The following is a 21,773-nucleotide window of genomic DNA, read 5'->3' as shown; positions in this document are numbered from 1 at the left end:
ATGAATGTGTACAGTTTTGAAGAACTTGTACTTTACTTGAGTATTTCCATTTTACACTACTTGTGCTTCTACTCCATTATATCTCAGAGGAAAATATTGTAGTTTTTACTCCATAACAGTTATTTAACTGTAGTTACTCTGCAAATGAAGTTGTTTTACTACTGTACAACATGTGGAAAAAGCTGATATGATCCGATTCATCCTTTAATATATATATATGTCAATATCCTCGACAAGTGGGAATGTGTGGATGGTTTGGATCCACTTGTCTCCTTGAAGGGAAAGTTGTTCTGAGTGATGACCTTTATCCTAAGATGAAACATTTCTATCCTGATTGAAGCGGTCTCTTCCAGGGTGACAATGCCCCCATCCATAGGGCAACGAGGGGTCACTGTTTTAGCCACTTTTAAAAAATTCTGACTGAAAAAAGCCGCTATCAGTTGAAGTGTAAGCTTTATTCTTAATATTTTCATTGCTTTATCTTGCCATCAAACAGCCCTTCCCCTTGGCACTATTTTCTCCCTATATGCACTGTAAGGTGCACACTGTACTAAAAGTTCTTCTGTATACTTATGACTCATAAAGGTATCCTCTTGTCTCCTCGCTGTCACAATCACTCATTTTAATTTTCTTTTATTTGTCGTCTCTTCCAGAAATCGCTTTAAATACAACAGCCCCATTGCTTGAAGGTGTTCCTTTGCATTATCTCACTTCACTGACTGCAAAGGCAAAAAAAGAAAAAGTTCAGACTAGCACATGATGATCGGATGACACATGCAATAACTAACGAGAGGCAATGAGCAAAAACTATGCATCTCTGACAATCTTTTAACTTTATTGATGAGGATTTGCTGTCCTCCCTGGAGCCCTGAAGACTCAGATCTGCACAAGACTGAGTTTCCTGGTACCAACCACATGAGAATAAGGAATCACATTCAGTCACACACAGTGTCTCTCTCTCTCACACACACACACACACACACACACACACACACACACACACACACACACACACACACACTTTTACTTGTCACTCAAAATCAGACTGAGTGCTTCCATGTACTAAACAAGCTTTAGTCATTAATTTAGCTATTAAAGTCACAGCGCAGCTATGGAGACAGGAGTGGATCCTCTGAATCATTTCCACTTTTTAAACTTTTAATTATTATTATCAGTAACTGTCAAACAAGACTAAGAGTCTACAGCCATACCATCTGCTCTGTGACACTGTATGTAAGGCATAATGGTGCTGTGAGCTAAATGCTAACATGGTGATGTTTAGCAGATATGAAGTGTACCATGTTTACCACCTTAGTTTAGCGTGTTAGCGTGCTAACATTTGCTAATAAGCAATAAACACAAACTAGAGCTGAGGGCCAGGAATGTCTTTAGCTTTGCAGATAATGTGTCATAAACCAAAGTACTGGCTAACAAGAAGTGATTAATTAAAGTAGAAATTAAAGTGTGGATAAACATGGTAGAGCAGAAGCCTCCCTATTAAAGGAACAGTAATGAGTATCACTGTTTAATCATTAGCTGCTGTTGAAACAGTGTAATAAATAACCCTCTTTAGGACACTCATGCACTCACATGCACATAATTCCTCACATGAACTGCCATGAACTGCCCCGGGCCTTTACTACAGTACTTCAAGACTGAAGACATTCAGTAATCTCTTAAATACACCCACTGCTCTCTCTCCTCCCCTCTCATTCTCTTCTTCATTGAACCCAGCTCTCCTCTGCTCAGACCAGGAGGCAGACCTTCTCATGTGAAGTAAAGCCGTGTGGCTGGTGGACTCATTGCTCAGCTATGCAGTAGAGAGGAGGATTAGCCCAAGCTGAGCACACCAGTGCAAAGGACTGGGCATCCGGCCATTTCTCCATCACCTGGCTGACTGAGAGAGACACTCCCATACTCCGTCTTTGTCTCTTTTTACCTTCCTCTTCACTCCCTTTTAACTCTTCCTCTCCTTCTCCCTCTCTCCTTCTCCCCCTCTTTCCCCTCTCTCAACCATGACCCTTTTATCAGAGGACCAGTCCGTGAGGCCCCAAGCCTGTCGGCTCCCGGAGCCTGGCAAGCACATCAGCACATCTTTGCACCAGCACACAACAGACTACACTGGGTCCAAAGAGGACTACATGGACAGTGTGGACAGCGCTGTGTTTGGGGCAGTGGAGCCCCCCAGACGCTCTCGGGGCCGCCTTATCCTCCACGGCCTGGTCATGTTTGGAAGGGAATTTTGCTATGCCGTGGAGGCAGCATTTGTCACACCGGTACTTCTGAGCGTGGGCCTTCCCCGTAGCATGTACAGCTTGGTGTGGCTGATCAGCCCCATCCTGGGCTTTCTGCTCCAGCCAATCATCGGCTCGGCCAGCGACTACTGCCGATCGACGTGGGGCCGGCGAAGGCCTTACATCCTGGCTCTGGGCATCCTCATGCTGCTGGGAATCACTCTGTTCCTCAATGGAGATGCTGTAATTTCAGGTGAGCGGTAGGTGGAGGGGAATTTGAGGTAATGAAAGCTAGACTAGAACCAGACAGTGAGAAAGAGGGAGGTACTGTTACATTTTTAGTCTTGTCATAACATAGAGTGACATCTTTTTTTGGTGGCGCCTGTGCCTTTGATTCAGATGAAATAAGAGAGAATGAATAATCAGATCTTTCCCTCTCAAAGAAACAGAAATGTTGTCGAACATTCTGTGGAAATTTGACAGTGCTTTGATCTCAGTTTTATGAGTGCTCATTTCTGGAAATACAGAAGAATAATTGTGACATATTTGCAAAACTCAGGGCAAACATACTAAGGTTTTACGTTTCTGGCAGGATATGAGCACTAACTCTTCCCATTCTCTGAGTCATCAGTTTCCACCTGCCATTTAGACTTTTAATCTGATTGGAGGCTCTGAACTGTATCAGTACCTGTTTGCTCGCAGATGTTGGAGGGAAAAAGTGACACATCCATAAGGAAAAAAGAGAATTAAACTTGTTACATGTAATGTCCTGAAAGGCTCTTATGCTCACACCTTGTGACTGAAGTTAAACGTGTGACTTGTTAGGGTTGTTCTGTGTCAGTGCCCACTGGCACAGACAGATGACGAGGCATGACTGAGAAAATCTCATTGTACATTTAGTTTGAAGCAGGAAACTGCTGATGACATTTCGACGCCTGAACTGTTTTGTGGCTATCCACTGAGCTCCGGGCAGCATCACGAGAAGATCTCTGCACAAAAGAATCTGTGACCTTCGTTACTTCGTTAAAAAATTAAAAAAAAAGATAAGTTGAGTAAAGTTTTTCACATGAACTGCTTTAATGCAAAGCCACAGAGCTGCTGTATGGTTACCCACTGACAGCGCAGCTCCACGGGATCAGGGAGGTGTTGAATGAGTTGATCCTGAAAACTTTGAATCATGGGGCTTGAAATACATCATCCTCGATACCTCAATCATATCTTTTGATTCGAGAAATCATTGGATGTGATATTGAATGCTACAAAAATATAGTTACACATTTTAGGAGACACTCTGAAAATACAGTCACTATATAAAGATTGAGGGGATGATTGCTGCACTAGATTGGGATGTCTATTTTATAATGAAACCATAATTATACAAGACAATGTGTATTGATACTAGCTGTGGTTTGTGTCTTTGGTCAAAAGAAAAGCAGAAATCAGCATGTTTAAAAGCCACTTTTACGTTCTTGAATGCTCTGATTGTTGTTGGAGTTTCTATTAAAAAGGCTCTGGGCTTTACTATAATCATCATACGGACTATAAAGTATTTCTTTCTTCTGACGTACGCTGGATAAGCTGATTATATTTCAGTGTTTCTCAAGGTTGTAGTAAATGCCACAGAAAATAACGTCCTATCCTTTCCTGTGACATAATGTTTGCATTGTTGTAATCACCTATCAGTCTAACCTGAAAGAAGAAGAAGAGCTTCACGTTGCCTATGAGTTGCCCTTGAGATTCCAAGTGGTCTTGTTCCTTTTGTTTAATAGTATATAATAGAATAGGTCAGTTCAGATATCAGTGCAGAGTGGCAGGAGATGTAATGTTTAGCTTATGTACCTTTTCTATTTTAAAGCTTTCATTTCAGTTGAAAAGAACATCGAACATGAGTGAACATGATGTTCAGACAGTGAGCTTTTATATCATCATTGTTACCTGTAAGACGAATTGGTTTTTGTCAGGTAAAAAAAAAAGTTTTATAGTTTTTCTTTCTGAAAAACTCCAAGTGTCTGTACTTGTTCTTTTCCACTGGGATTCTTGTTCCCGGTGGTGATGTGGATCTCTATTCAAAAAATTACACTTGCAAATTTGAGTCTATGTTCAACAAAATGAATGTATTCATGCAGAGGTATCAACATCATATTATTATCTAAATCATTTGCTGCTGTGCTTGATGAGTGATGGGATGTTTTGTTGTGTTTTGCAGCGCTAGTCAGTGACAGGTCCTTGAAGAGGATATGGGCCATAGTGGTGGTGATGGTAGGAGTCGTGCTGTTTGACTTCGCTGCTGACTTCATCGACGGGCCCATCAAGGCCTACCTGTTTGATGTGTGTTCACATCAAGACAAGGAACGAGGTCTGCACTACCATGCTCTACTCACAGGTTTGTCACACTGAACATAAACACACACACATACACTGCTGTTATTCTTGGTCCACATTAATATTTATGTCTATTTGTGCCTTTTTCTGTCATAAATCCTTCCTCGGCGGCGGATTTGCTCTGAATTAAGCAGCATTAGTTGTTTGTTTGGTGAGAGTTTCCGTGGTAATAGCTGCCTCGTGGGCATTTTGTAGCTGAGCAGCTCTCATAACACATGCTCATGTTTTATGGCAACGATTCTCTGAGTTAAACTGGATCTTCTTGTGGTGTGGCTGAGCGAGGACTGGTGGGTAGGAACAGCACTTGCTGTGTGTTGCCTGCGTTACCAGTGAGACTGTGGTCGAGGTGCATGGTCTCCCTTGACAGGAAAAGGGGCACTGACACAGTTAGGCGTTTTGTGAAAAATGCTTTCTTTCCAAGAGTTAAATGAGAACACTGATGCCACTCTCATCTCTGTATGCTCAATATATGAAAGGGACGATCAGCTTAGCTTAGCATAAAGACTGGAAATAGGGGGAAACAGCTAGCCTGACTCTGAAAATCTCCCTATCTGCACCTTTAAAGCTCACTAATTAACTTAGTTAATTAATTAGTTATATCTCATTTGTTTTATCTGATCAAAAAAAAGACACAAGTTGAGAGTTGAAAGATAGTTGAAGAGATAAAATATTAACCCTGTTGTGCTCAGCAGGCCTTTAATTTAAAGCTGCTTTCATGAATATTTATGTATTGACAAATGATGAAATGACTACGTGTATGTCAGCTCGCTCATCTCTACCAAGCTTCTTCTTTAAAAAAAATAAATACAAAAACTGAACTCTGAGTAAATAAACTCATTTTGATAATTGTTTCATGAATTTGTGACTGAAATCTTGTCAATGTAATTGTAAAATATCCCCCTCCGTTTTATCGGCTTAGAATAACCAAATGCAGCCAAATGTTTCCTTTTATAATAAGTCTCTTAGAAAATTACACACAGTAAGTTTGGCTCAATCTTGCATTTAGGATGCTCTTTGAACATGAGCCACTTGTTTCAGATCCGAGTGTGTAACATCTTAGAGGGGTTTTTGGTTGCCTTTCCGACCTTGTGCTTTCCTCAGCCACTCTGATACAGACACACTTCCATGTTTCAGATTTTTTTTCTCGATGGATTGACCCATCTGCACTTCACCTTTGTATGGCTAGAAGGGTGAAACAATACTCCATGCAGCAAAGGGTCTCCAAGCGTCAGACTATAAATAGAGATTTCTGGCATCTTCACCATGTTTTCTAAAGGGTACATCAAGAGCACTAAATGTAGCTGAGGTGAACAACCTGCAGTTTCATATGTGACATCCTGGATAATTGCTGAGAGATTTTGAGATGGCCACTTATGGAAACATTTGAAAGCATCCCCCAACCACCCCATCACCCGCCACCCGACCCTACTTTATTGTGTAACAAAGTCCTTCAGATGCCAAATCAGTCCCCTTTTGATATACGTACAAGTAATACTAACTATGTTTTTACATTGGCTGATTTGACTTTTGTTTAGTTAAGATTGCAAGGCTGAGGATTGCATAATTTGTGGGATATCAAAATAGTATTTCCTGCCTATAAGCCACCATAACACCAACAAATAAGTTCCAAGTGAGTCCATTGAAAAATGCCCAAAAATGTACAGAATGAAGAAAATATTTCTTCAAACGCTGCTCGGGGGCAAGATGATGTTTTTGGTGTGTGCACCAGTGGTGCGCTCAGCTGTCAGCAGGCACCGGGTGGTGTGAGCATGCTAGTCAGACAGTAATCCACCCCTGAGCTAGTCATGTGCTGCAGTCATGGGTCTGGGCTGAGAGAGACAGAGGCCAGGCACATGACTCTCTAGACGCCCCTGCCACCACTGGTATGTGAGGTTTGAAGAGGAGGGAGCAGGAACTGTAGTGTATTTCTCTGTGATTCACGTACTTGAGCTTTTCTATACTTGCACACTCTTGACCTCTGCTCTTAATGCCTGTTAGCCACTTGTGGATTGTGGATGGCAGTGTCAGTTGGTCCACCACTTTGGCAGGGACAAATATTTCACCCATTATTGGATGGTTTTCCATAAAAGATTTTGCACATACGCTTAATGGTGCCCAGATAATGAATCCTAAAGATTTTAGTGATCCCCTGACTTTTCATCTAGTGCCACCATGAGGTTGAGTTCTGTGGCTTGGAGTGAAATGTCTCAACAGCTATCGAATGGATTGCTGTGGAATTTGTTATAGCATCCATGGTCCTGTCAGGATAAAATGTAGAGGCCTTGGTGATCTCTTAGCTTTTCCTCTAGCACCGTCATCAGGTCACAATTTGAATTTGTCCAATACTTAAACGATTGACATTCCCATCAGCCTCTGCTGTTCAAATTGATTTGTTAAGTTTAGTTAAACTATTTTGTCCAAGCTAAGTACCGTACACCTCCACATTAAACTAAGATGGTGAACACGGTAAACATTATTCCTGCTAAACAGCCACTTCTTAGCATTGTCATTGTGAACGTTTTACTGATGTTAGCATTTAGCTCATTGAGCCTCACATGCTAGCATGGCTGTAAACTCTGACTCAGTAAAAACATCATTTTTAAAGTTTGTTGTTTATGTTGTTTCCATAAATGTATATGAGCTTCTTGAGTGAGAACCCTGACCTCGTTCGACCGTGCAGCAACATGAAACCACCTAAGTTTAACTGATACTTGATGGCTTATTTAAACCAAATTGCACCTTGCTTATAACAAATCTCTTCCTCCCTCATTTTCAATCTCTCTGTGTATATTTTTGAGGGTATCCACAGTGAGCCACAGTGATGTCCTGTTTTGCTCTGTTGCACTGCACTGCAATAAAAAGTTCAGAGTTATTGCGCGAGTGGAGAGGCACACACTTAATCTGACATAAACATCACACAAAGAAAGCGGAGAAGGATCTTGAATCAGGGAAGGGTGTTTGATGCAACGCACAAACAGCAATGTTCCGAGTGAAGCGTGACTCCTGAAGTGGTTATTACTTCACCTGCCAGTGGCTAAAATGTAGAAAAATAGCTTCCATTACTGGCGGCCAACAGTAGAGGACTGCATATCTTCTCAGGAGGCAGCAGTTGCAAAAGTTAATTACTGAATCAATCAATCAGTTAGTCAGTCGATCAACCAATCAATTTCACTTGATTCAAATCTATTTTTTATTTCATTTTGTGATTTTCTTTTCATTTACTGCATGTTTATGGGTTGAACCCCATTGTGTGCGTGCGTGCTTGCGTGCGTGCGTGCGTGCGATCACAATTTATGGCAAGCATCATCACAAGGGCTCCGCCTGCATCAGTTTTATCCTCCAACACATGAATTTCTACCTCAAGAGAAATATTTTGCTTTCAGATCCACTACATTGCAGACTAACAAACAGGCTGTTTATTCATGTACTGTACGGGCAATCAGCCTGTAAAGCTGTGAAGATTGAATGAGGGTTTCTTTCCATCTGTCCATATTATATCACATGTATGACACTAAGAAGCGTTCAGTCTCTCACCTTTCTTGGAGCTGTCAGGCCTCAGCATTTAACTTTCCTTTTATAGTCAGGAGAGGAGAATGTGTTGTTAATGAAAGCCAGTGAGAACAGAGAGAAAGAGAGAGAGAGCGGAGAGACTTGTTTTCCTTCTGAGAGAAATCACTGAGCCTGTAACAAACAAATTCCTGATGGGCCACATCCACTGGCTGCATATTGAGTTTGACTCATATCGTCTAAAGTGTTTAGCTGTGTCTATAAGTAAATGAAGCAAAACATTTGATTTGAAATCTGATCTGAAATAAATACGCGGTAGTCATTATTTGATGTAAGTAGAGATCATTTCCTAATTGTTCAGCAATTGAATCACATTAAAACAATAAAACTGAGAACACCGCTGTGTAATATCACTGAAATATTAAATGATGATCTTACAATAATTGTGCCATTGTTATATTTATTAAGCTTAACTGTAGGGTATTAGCATAATTAAAAACCAACAATGTAGATAGACCGTGGAACCTCAATGCAACAAGATTGAGTGCACCTGTGATTTCCAATTGAGACCAATGCATGGACACGGTTATAAACATACCTGTGAACACTGCGGCTTTCTCAGCTTTGGCCTTGATTGTGTCTAATGCAACATTGTGCCACGTGATAAGGAACTGCCCGAGCAAATTGTGAGACTTCATAAAGATGGGAGAGAATATAAAAGCATCAGAGGGCTCTCGAACATAAGCTGAAACTCAGTTGCAGCAGCAGTCAGGAGGTACAGCAGAAGCCATACGACTAATAATAACAGAAGGCACAGTGGCGTCCTTGAAAAATGACGCCACGCACAATTCACTATTAACGCAATCTCTCCCCTTAAAACCTAAGTGCTTTTGATTTGGCACAAGAGTTTTTTTTTTTTTTTTTTTCAGTGACTGATCAGACAGTGTGAAGGACAATGCATCAAGTCTATGGCATTTAAAAAGAAAATAATTGTTCACAAAATTGCACAAAACTCCAAATTAAATTAGCCAGAGAACATGAAAAAGTTAATATTGGCAGCATTTCTTTTGGTGAGACGAAGCCAAAATAAATTTGTCTGGATCAGATGGAGTCCAGCATGTTTGTTGGTCCTTAATTCCTTTACTCACCAAGAGCCGGTGGAAAGCAAGTCTGTACATTGCTTTTGACCTTTGCGTCTGTCTATTCCAGGTCTGGGTGGAGCGTTTGGTTACCTGGTGGGAGCTATGGACTGGGGTCATTCTGTGATGGGTCAGCTGCTGGGTTCTGAGTACCAAGTCATCTACTTCTTCTCAGCATTTACCTGGGGCATCTTCCTCACTGTGCATCTCTTCAGTATTCCAGAGCAACCTCTGGGCAAGGACCCATCCGCCTCTGACCCTTCACCTCCCAGTGCCCTCCGCCTACTGGGGTCCAACAGCAATGGTTACGGAGCGCTGGCTAAAGAGCCCGTCTCTCCTGTAGTCCCAGCGTCGGTCCCAGACCTCAGGCCCAGGTCTTTCTCTGCTCTGGGGGAGGCCAACTCAGTGACCTCCAGTGCCAAACAGCCAAACAAGGAGGTATGTGATATGCAGGAGGTCCATAGTAAGAGGTAATTTATTCATCAATCAATTTTCACAACCACTCAACCACTCAAAAGAGCATGAGAATAAAACCGCTGAAGTGATGAAAAACATAACTAGACAGTTTTAAGACAGTAAAAAGAGAGCTGAGAGACAAGTTCATTACATTTTACTCAATACCACAAATGTCAGCCTCATGGTGGCGTTAGAGGAAAAGTCAAAGGATCGCCGAAATCATAAGGATTCATTAGGATACAAGATCTCATTGAAGATCATCTAATAGTTGATGAAATATTTCAGTGTGGATGCGCTCGGATGAGGCCACAGAGATGAGCAGGCACAGACATTACTATGAGTTTTTCATCTACTGTAAACAGAGCTCTTGTTTGTGGATGGAGGTTAAATAGACATGTTTCTTCAACTTGAACTGTGACACGAGACTCTCTGGTGACATCGCCTTGCATTTTGAGCTGGAGATCAGGACGGCCTGGGCCCTGCTCCTCGGGAAGGTGAAGGGGCACCGATTCAACAGGTTTCCCTCTGTTTCCTCTTCACGCAGGCAAAACACACAACCGGACCACACTGCGTCATGTAATGAAGCCACTTCCATTTAGCGAACCCAGTTGGTGTGAATACACGCCTGAAAGTTTCTTTCCCAAAACGTCTGGCTGGAAAATTGACGTTGGGTGGCTGAGGAGGCTCCTCAAATGCCGCCAAGTCAATCCTAGCCTGACACCTGTTAACAGCAGGGTCCTCGTCCCAGAGGAAAAATTACCACCAAACGAAAACGATGCTGCTCTCCTGCGAAGGCTGGACTTCATTTGTGCTCTCTTTAGCTGGTGGTTTGCCAAAAAAACAAAATCTGCAATACGCTTTCCTCCATTGTGAATTTACATGTGAAACAGTTTCTTGCATCACACACTGATGCAGTGAGTGAGCGCTGATGAACTCCGCACAAAAATTGATTATCATCAATCAACGATCTGTAGTATGTTAAATATGTTTTGTTGAAAAAGAGATGAAGCTGTCAGAAGAGTTTGTATCATCTTCCTCATAAAGACGGTTCATGCTCTTTGTTCAATGCTCTTGTGAATACTCTAGGAATCAAAATATTTCAAAAAACTGATATAATTGATTGTTTTTAAGAGGTTCATTGGTTCCTTTTTCTTTTCAAGTATGGCCTTTAATCTTCTTTCGTAAAGTCCTTTCAACCCTTGAGTGAAGTCATTAATGTGAGTCCTCTGAGATCCTTATGTTGAATCCCTTGAATCCCTTTTTTAAAAAAATTTTCAGTGATGGATCTTTTGAACTGTCGTCAATCGTGGGCTTAAGTGCCACTAGAAAATTAGATACCAGGAGAATAATGAGTGCTATCAGAGGACAAGCTGTTTTGTGTTTTATGGGTTTTTTAGTCCTGTCAGTGTTGTTGCTGTTGACAGTGATGTCTGCGATGTTTGTGTGTATCTGCAGGCCCAGAAGAAGATGAATTTCAGGTCGCTGATGAAAGCCGTCATCAACATGCCGAGTCACTACCGCTGCCTGTGTGTCAGTCACCTGTTCGGATGGACCGCTTTCCTCTGCAATATGCTCTTCTTCACGGATTTTATGGGACAGGTAATGATTTGTGGGTGTCTCTCCAGGCATTTCAAAAAGTCACTGAAAAAAACAAAAAAAAAATTAGTTTAAAGGTCTTTCACATTACAATTCCCCATCACTGCTTTCTGCCTGTTCCAGTTCTGTGTAGAGCTCCTGATCACTGCTTCACATCACTTTTCCAGGCACTGTTACACATTTGAAATGAATTACCGTCGTTAGTGCCACTGAACTCTGCGTGCACCGAGTCGCTGAGATAATTTCTTTCCAAACCAAAGCTAATGAGATACAACTTGTTTTCTGTCTTTACGCTAAGCTAAGCTAAGCTAAGCTAAACTAACCATCTCCTGGTTGTAGCTTCAGATTTATCAAAAAAAGCATATATCATAATATATCAAATCATTCCTTATGTATGTAAATCTTATATTTTACGACATATTGTAAATGTATTTTTGTTGCAAGATAACATTGTGGAATTGAAACAATTGGTCGATTAGTCGATTAAACTATTTGATAATTCACTAATGTTGGTTTAACAGCAAAAAAAAAATCAGTTTCCATCTTCTCAAATGTGACAATTTACTTATTTTCTCTGCTTTATATTATTATAAATTGAATATCTTTGGGATTATTTTTCAACGTTTGGTCAAAATGAGCAAAAAGACATCACCTTGGACTCTGGGAAATTTAGGCATTTTTCATAATTTTCTGATATTTCATACAATAAACAACTTATCGTGAGTAAACTATTTGATAATGAAATTAATCGTTATTATTAGCCCTAAATATGACTCAATGTCAAATGAGGCAATGTGACAAAAGGACCTGAAATGAAAGCAATGAGCTCCATTAATCCCTGTTTCTGTGGGGGCAGATGGAGGGTGAGGGTCCGGGAATAGTCTGTTGTGTGTAATCTTCTGGTGACATGTGTAATAATGATGAATGGTTTTCAGTTTCACAGTGTGCATGCTGATCAAAGGATGCACTTCCCACCATGACGCACACATCACTGCCACGGTTCACTAAGACCCAATGCACCAACACGTAATATAAAATTGCAGGCATTATTATCAGGGATAGGAAATGTATAGGCAGTGGCTCCCTGGCGAGTTAAAGGGAATTTGACTCTTTTAATAGGAAAGGAAAGATAAAAGCATGTGTTAAAGAGGTTGGCCAACATTTGATATCTGTATTAGGGAGTCTGTGTGCTTGGATCTCCTCAGCGATAATGATCATTCGGCTTCTGTGTTTCCGTAACACTTTGTACTACAGCCTGTGGTTCGCTGTGTAATTTCCTTTTCTGAATCAGGTACCGATGAATACCGGTTCCATCTGGTACTACTTAAATGTAGGTACGATGAAAGACTTTGGGAAACAGAGGAGTACCAACTGCACATTTACACTCTAAACAAAACTGAAGTTTGGGGAAAATGTTGTTTACAACCTTGTTCTTATTGTGTAATTAAAGAATTAAAAGATGAGAACAGTCAACACTTGATATTACAGCCTGCATACTTTATTCTTACTGTGTAATTGCACTTAAACATGCAACGAAAGAACTTAAACATTAAAGATTAAGTATGTTTGATCCACCTACATCTATAAGTTATATTCTCGTATAATGTAGTTTTTCTTAAATTCAGACGGAAACGATTGTAATGAAATATAGTTTCTCATACATTTGGCAGTAATGTTTGTTAATGAGTAAAACAGCAGCTGCATTTTACATTACACAGTAATGTAAATTACCAGAACTGTTGCCCAGTAATTCCAAAGATACTTAAGAGTTTCATTTATTTCTCCTTTTCTCCTGTTGTTCTTTTTCTTTGTTCCCCACAGTCCTGTTTTCTTCCACTGTACCAGCAGCAAACAAATTACACTGTGAATTCCAGCTATTATAAAGTCTTACCACTGTTTCTCCCCTTGAAAAGGTGCTATGCATTTTACACTCTCTTCCTCAAATTCTTTTTCTTTTTTTACAGATTGTATACAAGGGGAATCCTTACGCAGACCATAACTCTACAGCCTACGCCACATATGAAAGAGGAGTAGAAGTGGGCTGCTGGGGACTGTGCATTAATGCTGTGTCCTCTGCTCTTTACTCCTGTAAGTAAATGTGCTATAGCAGAAAGAAACCTTTAAAATGATCTGCATTTATGTATAAAATGTATCTTGAAATATCGTCATATCTTCATCGAAGTTACAAAAACAAGCACACACAATCAAACACATCATTCAAACATTCACAGTGTATGTTGGAGAAAGTATGTGAGCCCGTCAGCTAACGGCGTCAGCAAACGCTAGGTCCAATCAATAAAACCAGATTGGAGGTGTGGGTTTGAGCAACTTTGATTTACATCTGCTGATCTGAACCATGACTTCCAAAAAAAGAGAGCTTTTTAACTTTGTAATCCTTTCAGAATAAAGCTGTAAAGGTTACAAAGTCATCTCAAAGAGTTTAGATCAGAGTCAGTCCACAGTTTGACAAACTGTCGGTGAATGGACATGATTTAGTGCTGTGGCTACTCTCCCTTGAAGTGCATATAAGGCACAACGCTTGATGCTCAGTGAAGTAGGAAAGAACTCCCACACTGGAACATCTCTGCCCATGAGTTTATTGTGGTTGCATGAACACAGAGGAAACTGCTGTTGTACAACAAAAACCATCAGTGCAGGCTTAACTGCTTGCATGTTATTACTGTAAGTACACTGTGTTTGTCTGTACTTGTATGTCAGATAGTGATCAGATCACATCTTACGACCAGTTAAAGCAGAAAACCAGGTACTTCCAAAGGGTTCACATGCTTTTTCTTGTCATTGCATTTGTCTGTGTGAGTGACGGGAACAAAGAGAGAGTGTATGTGTGTGTGTTTATTTGTACGTCCATCATAGCAGGTACTATCCATTAACATCACCACGTCCTGCGGTTACATCATTACCTCCTCTGTGAATGACAGCCTGAGAGGTTGCAGCGGGCAATTACCACTTTCCTTCCATTTTTACATTTGGATTTACAGGCTTCAGCCCGATCGTTAGCTGTCACTGTTTGAATGAAATACACAGGTTTTTCCCAAAAGGCATACTGTACATTTGAATCCAAAAGAAGGTCTGTCATAACAACGACTGTGTAAAATAACAATTTTGAAAAGAGGAGAAATAATGTGCCACATGAAAAGCAAAGTTCAGGCAAGTAATTAATGTTTGACAAACACTGTGGATGAGTATGAAAGGGGATCTATTTATAGTCTGGCTGTAGAGCTTTTCATTGCAACTCTTGCTAAGAGAAAGAGTCTTTCCAGTCAAATGTCCAGTCAGCTGCAGCAAATCTAATGTGCACTCTGAGGATTTTTCAGATGCTCTTAGAGCGGTGTGAAACCACAAACGACGCTCCATCCTGAAACGCAAACACATCGTGTTTGCTGTGATTCTCACATCAAACTGATTTTACTCCGTGACTATAGGCATCATGTGTGTGTGTGTGTGTGTGTGTGTGTGTGTGTGTGTGTGTGTGTGTGTGTGTGTGTGTGTGTGTGTTTTCAGATGTGCAGCGTGTCCTGCTCCCATACATCGGCCTGAAGGGATTATACTTCATGGGCTACTTTGTGTTCGGTATGGGTACCAGCCTGATTGGCCTCTTTCCCAACATCATCGCCACGCTTGTCCTCTGCAGCGTGTTTGGCGTCATGTCCAGCACACTCTACACCATCCCATTCAACCTGATAGCAGAGTATCAGCGTGAAGAGGAGGTACTGGACTCGCAGTAGAAATATGTTTTTCAAGGTTCAGATCAGAAGAAAAAACAATAACAAAACATTGTGCACATTGAACACAAAACAAAGAGAGCCGGGGTTGTGTGCAAGCAAAATGTAGAAAAGTATTATTTCATTTTTGTTACCAATATTCAGCATAGAGGAGAAATATGTAGATGTTTCAGCTAAAGCCTTCTTCACTGTGCAGGTCTTTCAGTTTCATGGTCATGTCTTTTAAATGTGCAATGTAGCATAGAGTTTTCTGGAAAACAAACAAGAGCCATGTTTATATCAGCGTTTCTCACCAAAGCTCATTGTGTGTATCCTCAGGATTAACAAATGTACTGAATACAATTCAGTTCAACTCAATTCAAACTTTGTTTGTCCTAGAGGAGCAATTTGCAGGGGCACGTAGAGCAGCACAATACACATTAAAACAAAAAAGAAAGAAATAAAAAAAACCAAGCTGTACACATTGTATATTTCTTTCCTTATAAAACATTACAAAGCCAATTTTTAAATTTTAAACCCCCTAAGATCACTGGAATAGTGTGAACCCATTGGCAGGACTGTGTTTTGTGCATGGGATTAACAGAGCAGGGATCCATGGTGCTGCGACGGGTTCAAAACCTCCACAGGGACTTTTCACCAACATTGAGTGTCATTCAACTTATTAGCAAAGTAGCTGCTACCTTCCCAGCATTGAATGCCAGTCTGTCAACCAAAAACTAAGCTATTCATTCATAAAACGATATACAAGCAAAACAGATATTAATGTAAGCCATGTGGGCAATTCTAAATCAATTTCCAATAGAGCTGCAATGATTAACAATCAACTTAACAATCAAATAAGTTGTACCTGACCAAGACAAATGAAGGCACTACCTCGACCTAGCGGAAATTATAACGGGCATTTCTCACAATTTTACAAACAAAACAGTTTATCAAGGAAATCATAATTTTGGGACTTTTTATATTTTAGGGCCAAGAACCTCAGGGTTCTCCTAATGCAACTCGACACTGTTTGTCATGAGACTCTCCTCTTTGAAATCTCAGACCAAAGCTGAGATAACCCTGAAAAGCTCCCTCCACAGCCACAACAGACATTCATGTAAATGTTTTCCCAGGCTGAGCAGTAGTCCTTGTGATGACTAAAATTAAATTAATGTGTAAAATTGGTTTAGAGAGCCTTTAAATCAATTTCTCTGGGTGCATATAGGACAGCTTTATATTACAGCCTTCCAATTACAGTATTACAGTGCACATTTTTTTTGTACTGCAGACGAACACTAAGATACTTAACTGTGCTTATTGCTATAAATAGCTGTATAGTTATTCTGATATTCTCTACTGTTAATGTAGTTTATTTGAAAATAACAATAAAGGCAGGTGTACAAAAAAGAAAGACACAGCTTTGGGAGATTTGCACTACAAAGTTTTTAAATATTAAATACTTCAATTATTGTTCAATGTGGAACATTAAATACTTTTACAAAGGAGGAAAACAAGCTAATGATTCTAGTGGCAACATGTCAACCTAAAGATTACTAAATATTATTATGTAACACTAGAATTATGAGCAAGTATCCAATAATTGTAACTGTAAATGTACAATCATCCAGATTTCAGTTCACATTAGAAAAAGCTGTAGATGTATTTGTTCACGTGTTAGACCTGCACAGCTGACCCCAGATACTGGCAGGAACAATACTGGAGGCTGCTCTTGAACGCAACATTTTTTGGCAGCAGAGATTTCCAGGGGACTCCCACCTGTTAAGATTATATTCAAAAGCACCTGCCAACTTCCCTGGAATTGAAAGAAATGTGTTAGTGAAGTGTAGAGATTAGGAAAAAATATATTTTCAATTTTCTGTTCGTTGCCTCTGGATAAAAGGCAACTTTTGACAAACAACAAAAAGACAACATTAATTTGCAATAATGAGCACAATTACTCCCATTCAGAACATTATATTTGACAGCTGACAGCTGCTTGTAATATTGCTGCAGACTGAATAATCAAAGCTGTTTTATACTGTATATAAATAAATAATAGAACACAATATCTTTAGTTGGGTGGTGGTACAAAAATCAATTGCTGGCAGAAAAACACTCATTCACTCACAGTTGTGATGTGTCCTGGCATCTTTGGTCAATACCTTGATACAAGGCTGAGGTGCCTGAGGAGACACTGAAAAAATATATGTATGAGGTTGCCCCTTAATATTTTCCAGAGCTGAACCTGTTTACCATATTGATGATTGCTTTTTGTCATGGACATCTCAGGTAATAGAGAGAATTGATGACATCAGATATGTTTCTCCTTTGTTTTCTTCTTCCTCCTCCTCTCCCACACCACCCTGCTGCGACTCCAGGAACAAATCAAGCTGCGAGGAAGTAATGAAACTCCACGAGGCACCGGGGTGGACTGCGCGGCGCTCACCTGCATGGTCCAGCTGGCTCAGATTATCGTGGGTGCGGGGCTCGGCGCTCTGGTCAACGTGGCAGGAAGTGTAATTGTGGTGGTCCTCTCAGCCTCGACCATGTCTCTGTTCGGCTGCATCTTCATCGCCCTCTTTATCAGATATGTGGAATGATTCTGCTATTATAAAAGTATTTTAATGGTATTGTTTTAATAAATAAAGATTCTTTATTATATGCTTAAAATGTCCCACGATTCCTTTAATTCTACTTCAATTGCTGATTTGATTGACAGTTATGGGTTTTGCAGCAGATAATATTGCACCCTATTACAGTTTTTACTAATTATTACTTCAGTTGGATGTTTGAGCGTCACTGTGCTGAGTTTGACACTAAGGCCTGTTCCCAATGACGCACGTTCCCGATAAGTCCATGAGGGCTTAGGGATGTCCCACAGTGAAATCATCAAGTGCATGAGGGCTCTTTAGCACAGTTATTCTCAAAGGGGTCTTTGAGGGGGCTCCTGCGAAAAGGGGAATCAGTGTAATTCCATCCATAAGTAAGACAATGTGTGGCTAGTTTGGTCATGGGTTTCAAACACAAAAATCAAATGCAAAAATCTTTTCAAACGGGGGTCTATAGTCTAATTTGTGTCCGTTTAAGGGTCCTTGATGTGAAAAGCAGACATTTTGAGCCCTTTATGCACACTGCATTTCTGCAGATTTCGCCTGAGGAAATTCATTGCATTGTGACATTAAACATGGGGTTACCGTGGTTACCAGGAGATGCCTGTAAGCATAAAAAAATTACAATAATAACAGTAAACAACTGCCAGAAAATGGAAAATAGAATACGAAGGAAAAACAACTGATAACAAGCGAGCATGAAAGGAACTAACCTTAACATTAATGTTACAAGAAAAAAAAAGTGTAGGCCTATATGCGAGCACAAACACAGATCCAACATTACTATTTTGTTTACAAACGGAGTGAAGGAAGGAAATAAAAAAATGTGAAATAAAAAGTCCCAAACCCATAATTGTACATGTTTTGGCGTCTTCAAAGAAACATAATATGTCACAAAGTGCCGTCATCATTCTGAGCCCTTGCAGCTTATCGCACTCAATCACTTCCCAGGTGACGTCAGTGAAGTCTGTGAGGGTTCAGGACTTGTAGGCTTCGGGGGGACATTGGGATTGGGCCTAACTCACTACGACACTGGAAGGCCGTTTTCCTTTCCTTTCCATCTCCACCATCATCTACATATGAAGATGATTCTGTGTCATTACAACTAGTTTGGAGCCAATCCTGGTCCAATATGGAGCTTACACAAGACATTTTGTGTGCAGCATTCAAACTTTTGAAATGAAAAATAATTGCATGTCCATAGATTCTACATATTTTACAATGGGGGAGGGGAACAGACACTTTTAAAAAAGTTAGCTAAACTTTTTTGTGGAAAAAACTGCATCAGAAAGAAAAGATTATTCTGAGCAGAGGTTTTTTTCCCCCCATCTTTGGAAATGTCTGCAGGAGATCTTTAAACTTGTCAAAAATACTCAAAGTCTAACTTCTGTGCAGTAAAACAGCTAATTTAGCTACTGGCAGGAAGTGATTTGCAATAGAAAAAGAAAAGTGACTAATGTGTGGGAACCCATGGGTGCCACCATCCTTTGGCAGCCATGTAAGATTTTGTACCGGCCCATGGTGAGGAAAATTTGTTTTCCATCTCTGGCCCTGATTATGTCACTGCTCCTGCCTCCAGAGTTTGGTGAGGAGAGAGATCAGTGGCTCGCTCACTTTTCAAAAGCTTAGTTTCTCTCTTGTCTGTTATTCTCTTCTAATGTACTGATGTACATTTTTTTTTCATGTAGAAATCATTTTTTTTTTCTTTAAATAATAGTGGTACATGACAAAAACATCCATAAAATATCAAAATATCTTTGAAAATCTGTTTCCTAGACATTCAGAACGCATCAAAGGGTCTTCTCCAGGTCGCTCCAGATTATCTCTTGAGGAACACATTTGAATGAACAATCTATTTCCGTGATTGTGATTGATGTCATTTCTCTTCCACAACCAGATGAAATGCTCTTTGTGTGCGTTGAATTGATTCATGCGTGTGTCTCATTCAACATTCACATGACAGATAGCTCTGGTGGAACAATTCCCAGGTCCTTTGGGCCACTGGCTATTTATTTGTAATTACATTAGCCTGTCGCTATGTGCGTAAAATTAGTCCCTTTGCTCTCAGCTATTTAATTTAAAAGAAAAATAAACAGTGTTTATCTCAAGTTGTTTATTGTTACAGTGGATTTACCAGACTCCTGCTTGTCTCATCTGTCAGATATGCATGTATTGCTTCTGTTGCCAACAGTCATTGTTTTGTCTAACACTCACTCTCTCACACACACACTTTCTGTGAAATCTATTTGTATCTTAGTGCAGAGTTCCCTTAAGAAAAATGATTTACCTTCAGCCATAAATTGTTTATTAATATCTAAACATAACTGGCTGCAGTGGGCAGCCATCTGTCGCATTTGACTGCTGTTGAGTTGTTTTTAAAGGGTGATATTTGGACGTATTTAGTGTTTAGGTTGGTGATTTTTATTGGAAGTCACTGATGATATCCTGCACATGGTCCTGAATAAATGAAGTGAGAGGAATACCCAGGAGATTTACCCGTTTGACTGTAGATTAAGTGGTTAATGGTGCTGCTTGCTTCCCAAATCAAAAACACACTATGTTATTCCTTAAATGTTCCCAATTTTACCATTAAACCGGCAACAATTAAGGGTTCATATGTTTTTTTAGATGAATTATTAATGGTTAGATTCATCAGTGGTAATGGAGGGATATTTAAATTCCTCTTTTGCTTGGTTGCAATATGACCAATTAAATTTATCCACTAACTGTTTATCTTAAGTTGTACTCAATTTGACATTTAAAAGTATCCACTTGCACTTTTTTGTGCATTAATAGCAAATATCACTAGAGTTAAAGGACTCAGAGATGAAGTGTGTTTTAATGAGTTTCCTCATGAAAGTTTCATTAAGAGGCGAAAGTAATTTATGAATATATTCACTTAATGAATTTGAGGGGAGTTGTGGATAAATTATCCTTTTTTTCCTTTTTTTCTTTTTTTAAATGTGTCTGATGTTAATATGACAGTGTGTACACATCCCAACATGTTTTCAGATGCTTCCAGAGACAGAAACAGTGTCAGGAGCAAAAAAAAAAAAAGATTCTCACTGAATAAATGCTCCCAAAAAAAGCATTTATTGAACACAGAGATGACATTTCAACTTCATGACTCATCGGTTGATGATCAGCGTGTGACCAAGAAGGCCCACATATAGATTTCACAGAGTCTTGTGGATCCCTGATTGAGCCGATCAAAAACAGCAATATGGGCCACAGATCAGATTATTTACAAATTCACGACACAATACTCAGAGCTATCAACTCCATGTCCACATTCCACACAAATTCCCTGAGACAACAATAACCATCTGAACATAGTGAATCTTGTTCACTTATAATATTGAGACTGTAGCACATATCTTCCTCCAGTGTGAATCTGTACGGGAGATTTCCGTCTTTCACTTCAGAGCTGGCTTCTAGAGACATACTGCTGCACCCCCTACATGTGATGTCAGTTAAAGCTCATTAAAGATTTCTCATAAACAACTTGATTTCGTCAAGTAAACACTTAATTCATAGATGTAAATGTTTAAAGGTTAAACATTTCCTCAATGCATGACACAGAAACCTTATTATTTATTGAACCTGACACGTTATGTCTTTCTTTCTTTATCTTGTATACCTTGTATAATAATAATAAATCGGGAGAGAAAATCCTCTTTGTGAACTTGAAGCCAAGAGAACATTTTGGGGATTATAGGCTGCAAATCTGGTGTAAGAAAATGCTACTTTACTACATCACTATATAGCTATACTGTAGCATCAGGAGTAATGTAACTAGTACAAATGGTATAAATCACCTTTTTTGAGAGTATTAATGCAGTACCTTTCACACCATATGGGTTTATGACACATATTTTAGGCATTAATTCAACTTTTTTTCCTCACAGTTCCACATTTAAAATTGGTATACCTCCCTGTGTGAAACTCATTGGACTCATTTTTATCTACTGTACCATGAGGCCATGGATTTCTGCGGCTTAAAAACTGAATAAATGGATGACTGGACTGTCCACCCGAGTGTACACATTCTCAACCTGAACAAAGAGAAGGACACCGTACATTCAAATTTTCTTCGACAGACGAAGCACATTCAAATGATGTCTT

General features: G+C 39.8%; 2 protein-coding genes across 2 annotated transcripts in view; one reads left to right on the top strand and one right to left on the bottom strand.

Moving 5' to 3' along the window:
* The first annotated feature begins 1,715 nt into the window (after window positions 1-1,715).
* Window positions 1,716-17,703, top strand: slc45a2 (solute carrier family 45 member 2). The gene is made up of 7 exons (XM_023408617.2): window positions 1,716-2,487; window positions 4,441-4,617; window positions 9,333-9,700; window positions 11,174-11,317; window positions 13,279-13,402; window positions 14,837-15,042; window positions 17,418-17,703. Exons 1-7 carry the CDS (start codon window positions 2,016-2,018, stop codon window positions 17,637-17,639), a joined length of 1,713 nt encoding a protein of 570 aa, XP_023264385.1. The 5' UTR covers window positions 1,716-2,015; the 3' UTR covers window positions 17,640-17,703.
* Window positions 17,704-20,725: 3,022 nt separating this feature from the next.
* Window positions 20,726-21,773, bottom strand: part of rxfp3 (relaxin family peptide receptor 3) — a 2,732-nt gene continuing 1,684 nt past the window's right edge. Inside the window, exon 1 of the mRNA XM_023408696.2 lies at window positions 20,726-21,773. This exon is cut by the window's right edge and continues 1,684 nt beyond it. The gene's annotated coding sequence lies outside the window, so the exon portion shown is untranslated.

Source organism: Seriola lalandi, unplaced genomic scaffold (genome assembly GCF_002814215.2).
Source record: "Seriola lalandi dorsalis isolate HSWRI2012SDOR001 ecotype SW California unplaced genomic scaffold, Sedor1 jcf7180002054370, whole genome shotgun sequence".
Classification (NCBI taxonomy): Eukaryota; Metazoa; Chordata; class Actinopteri; order Carangiformes; family Carangidae; genus Seriola; species Seriola lalandi.
This window is presented reverse-complemented; position numbering and strand designations above follow the sequence as displayed.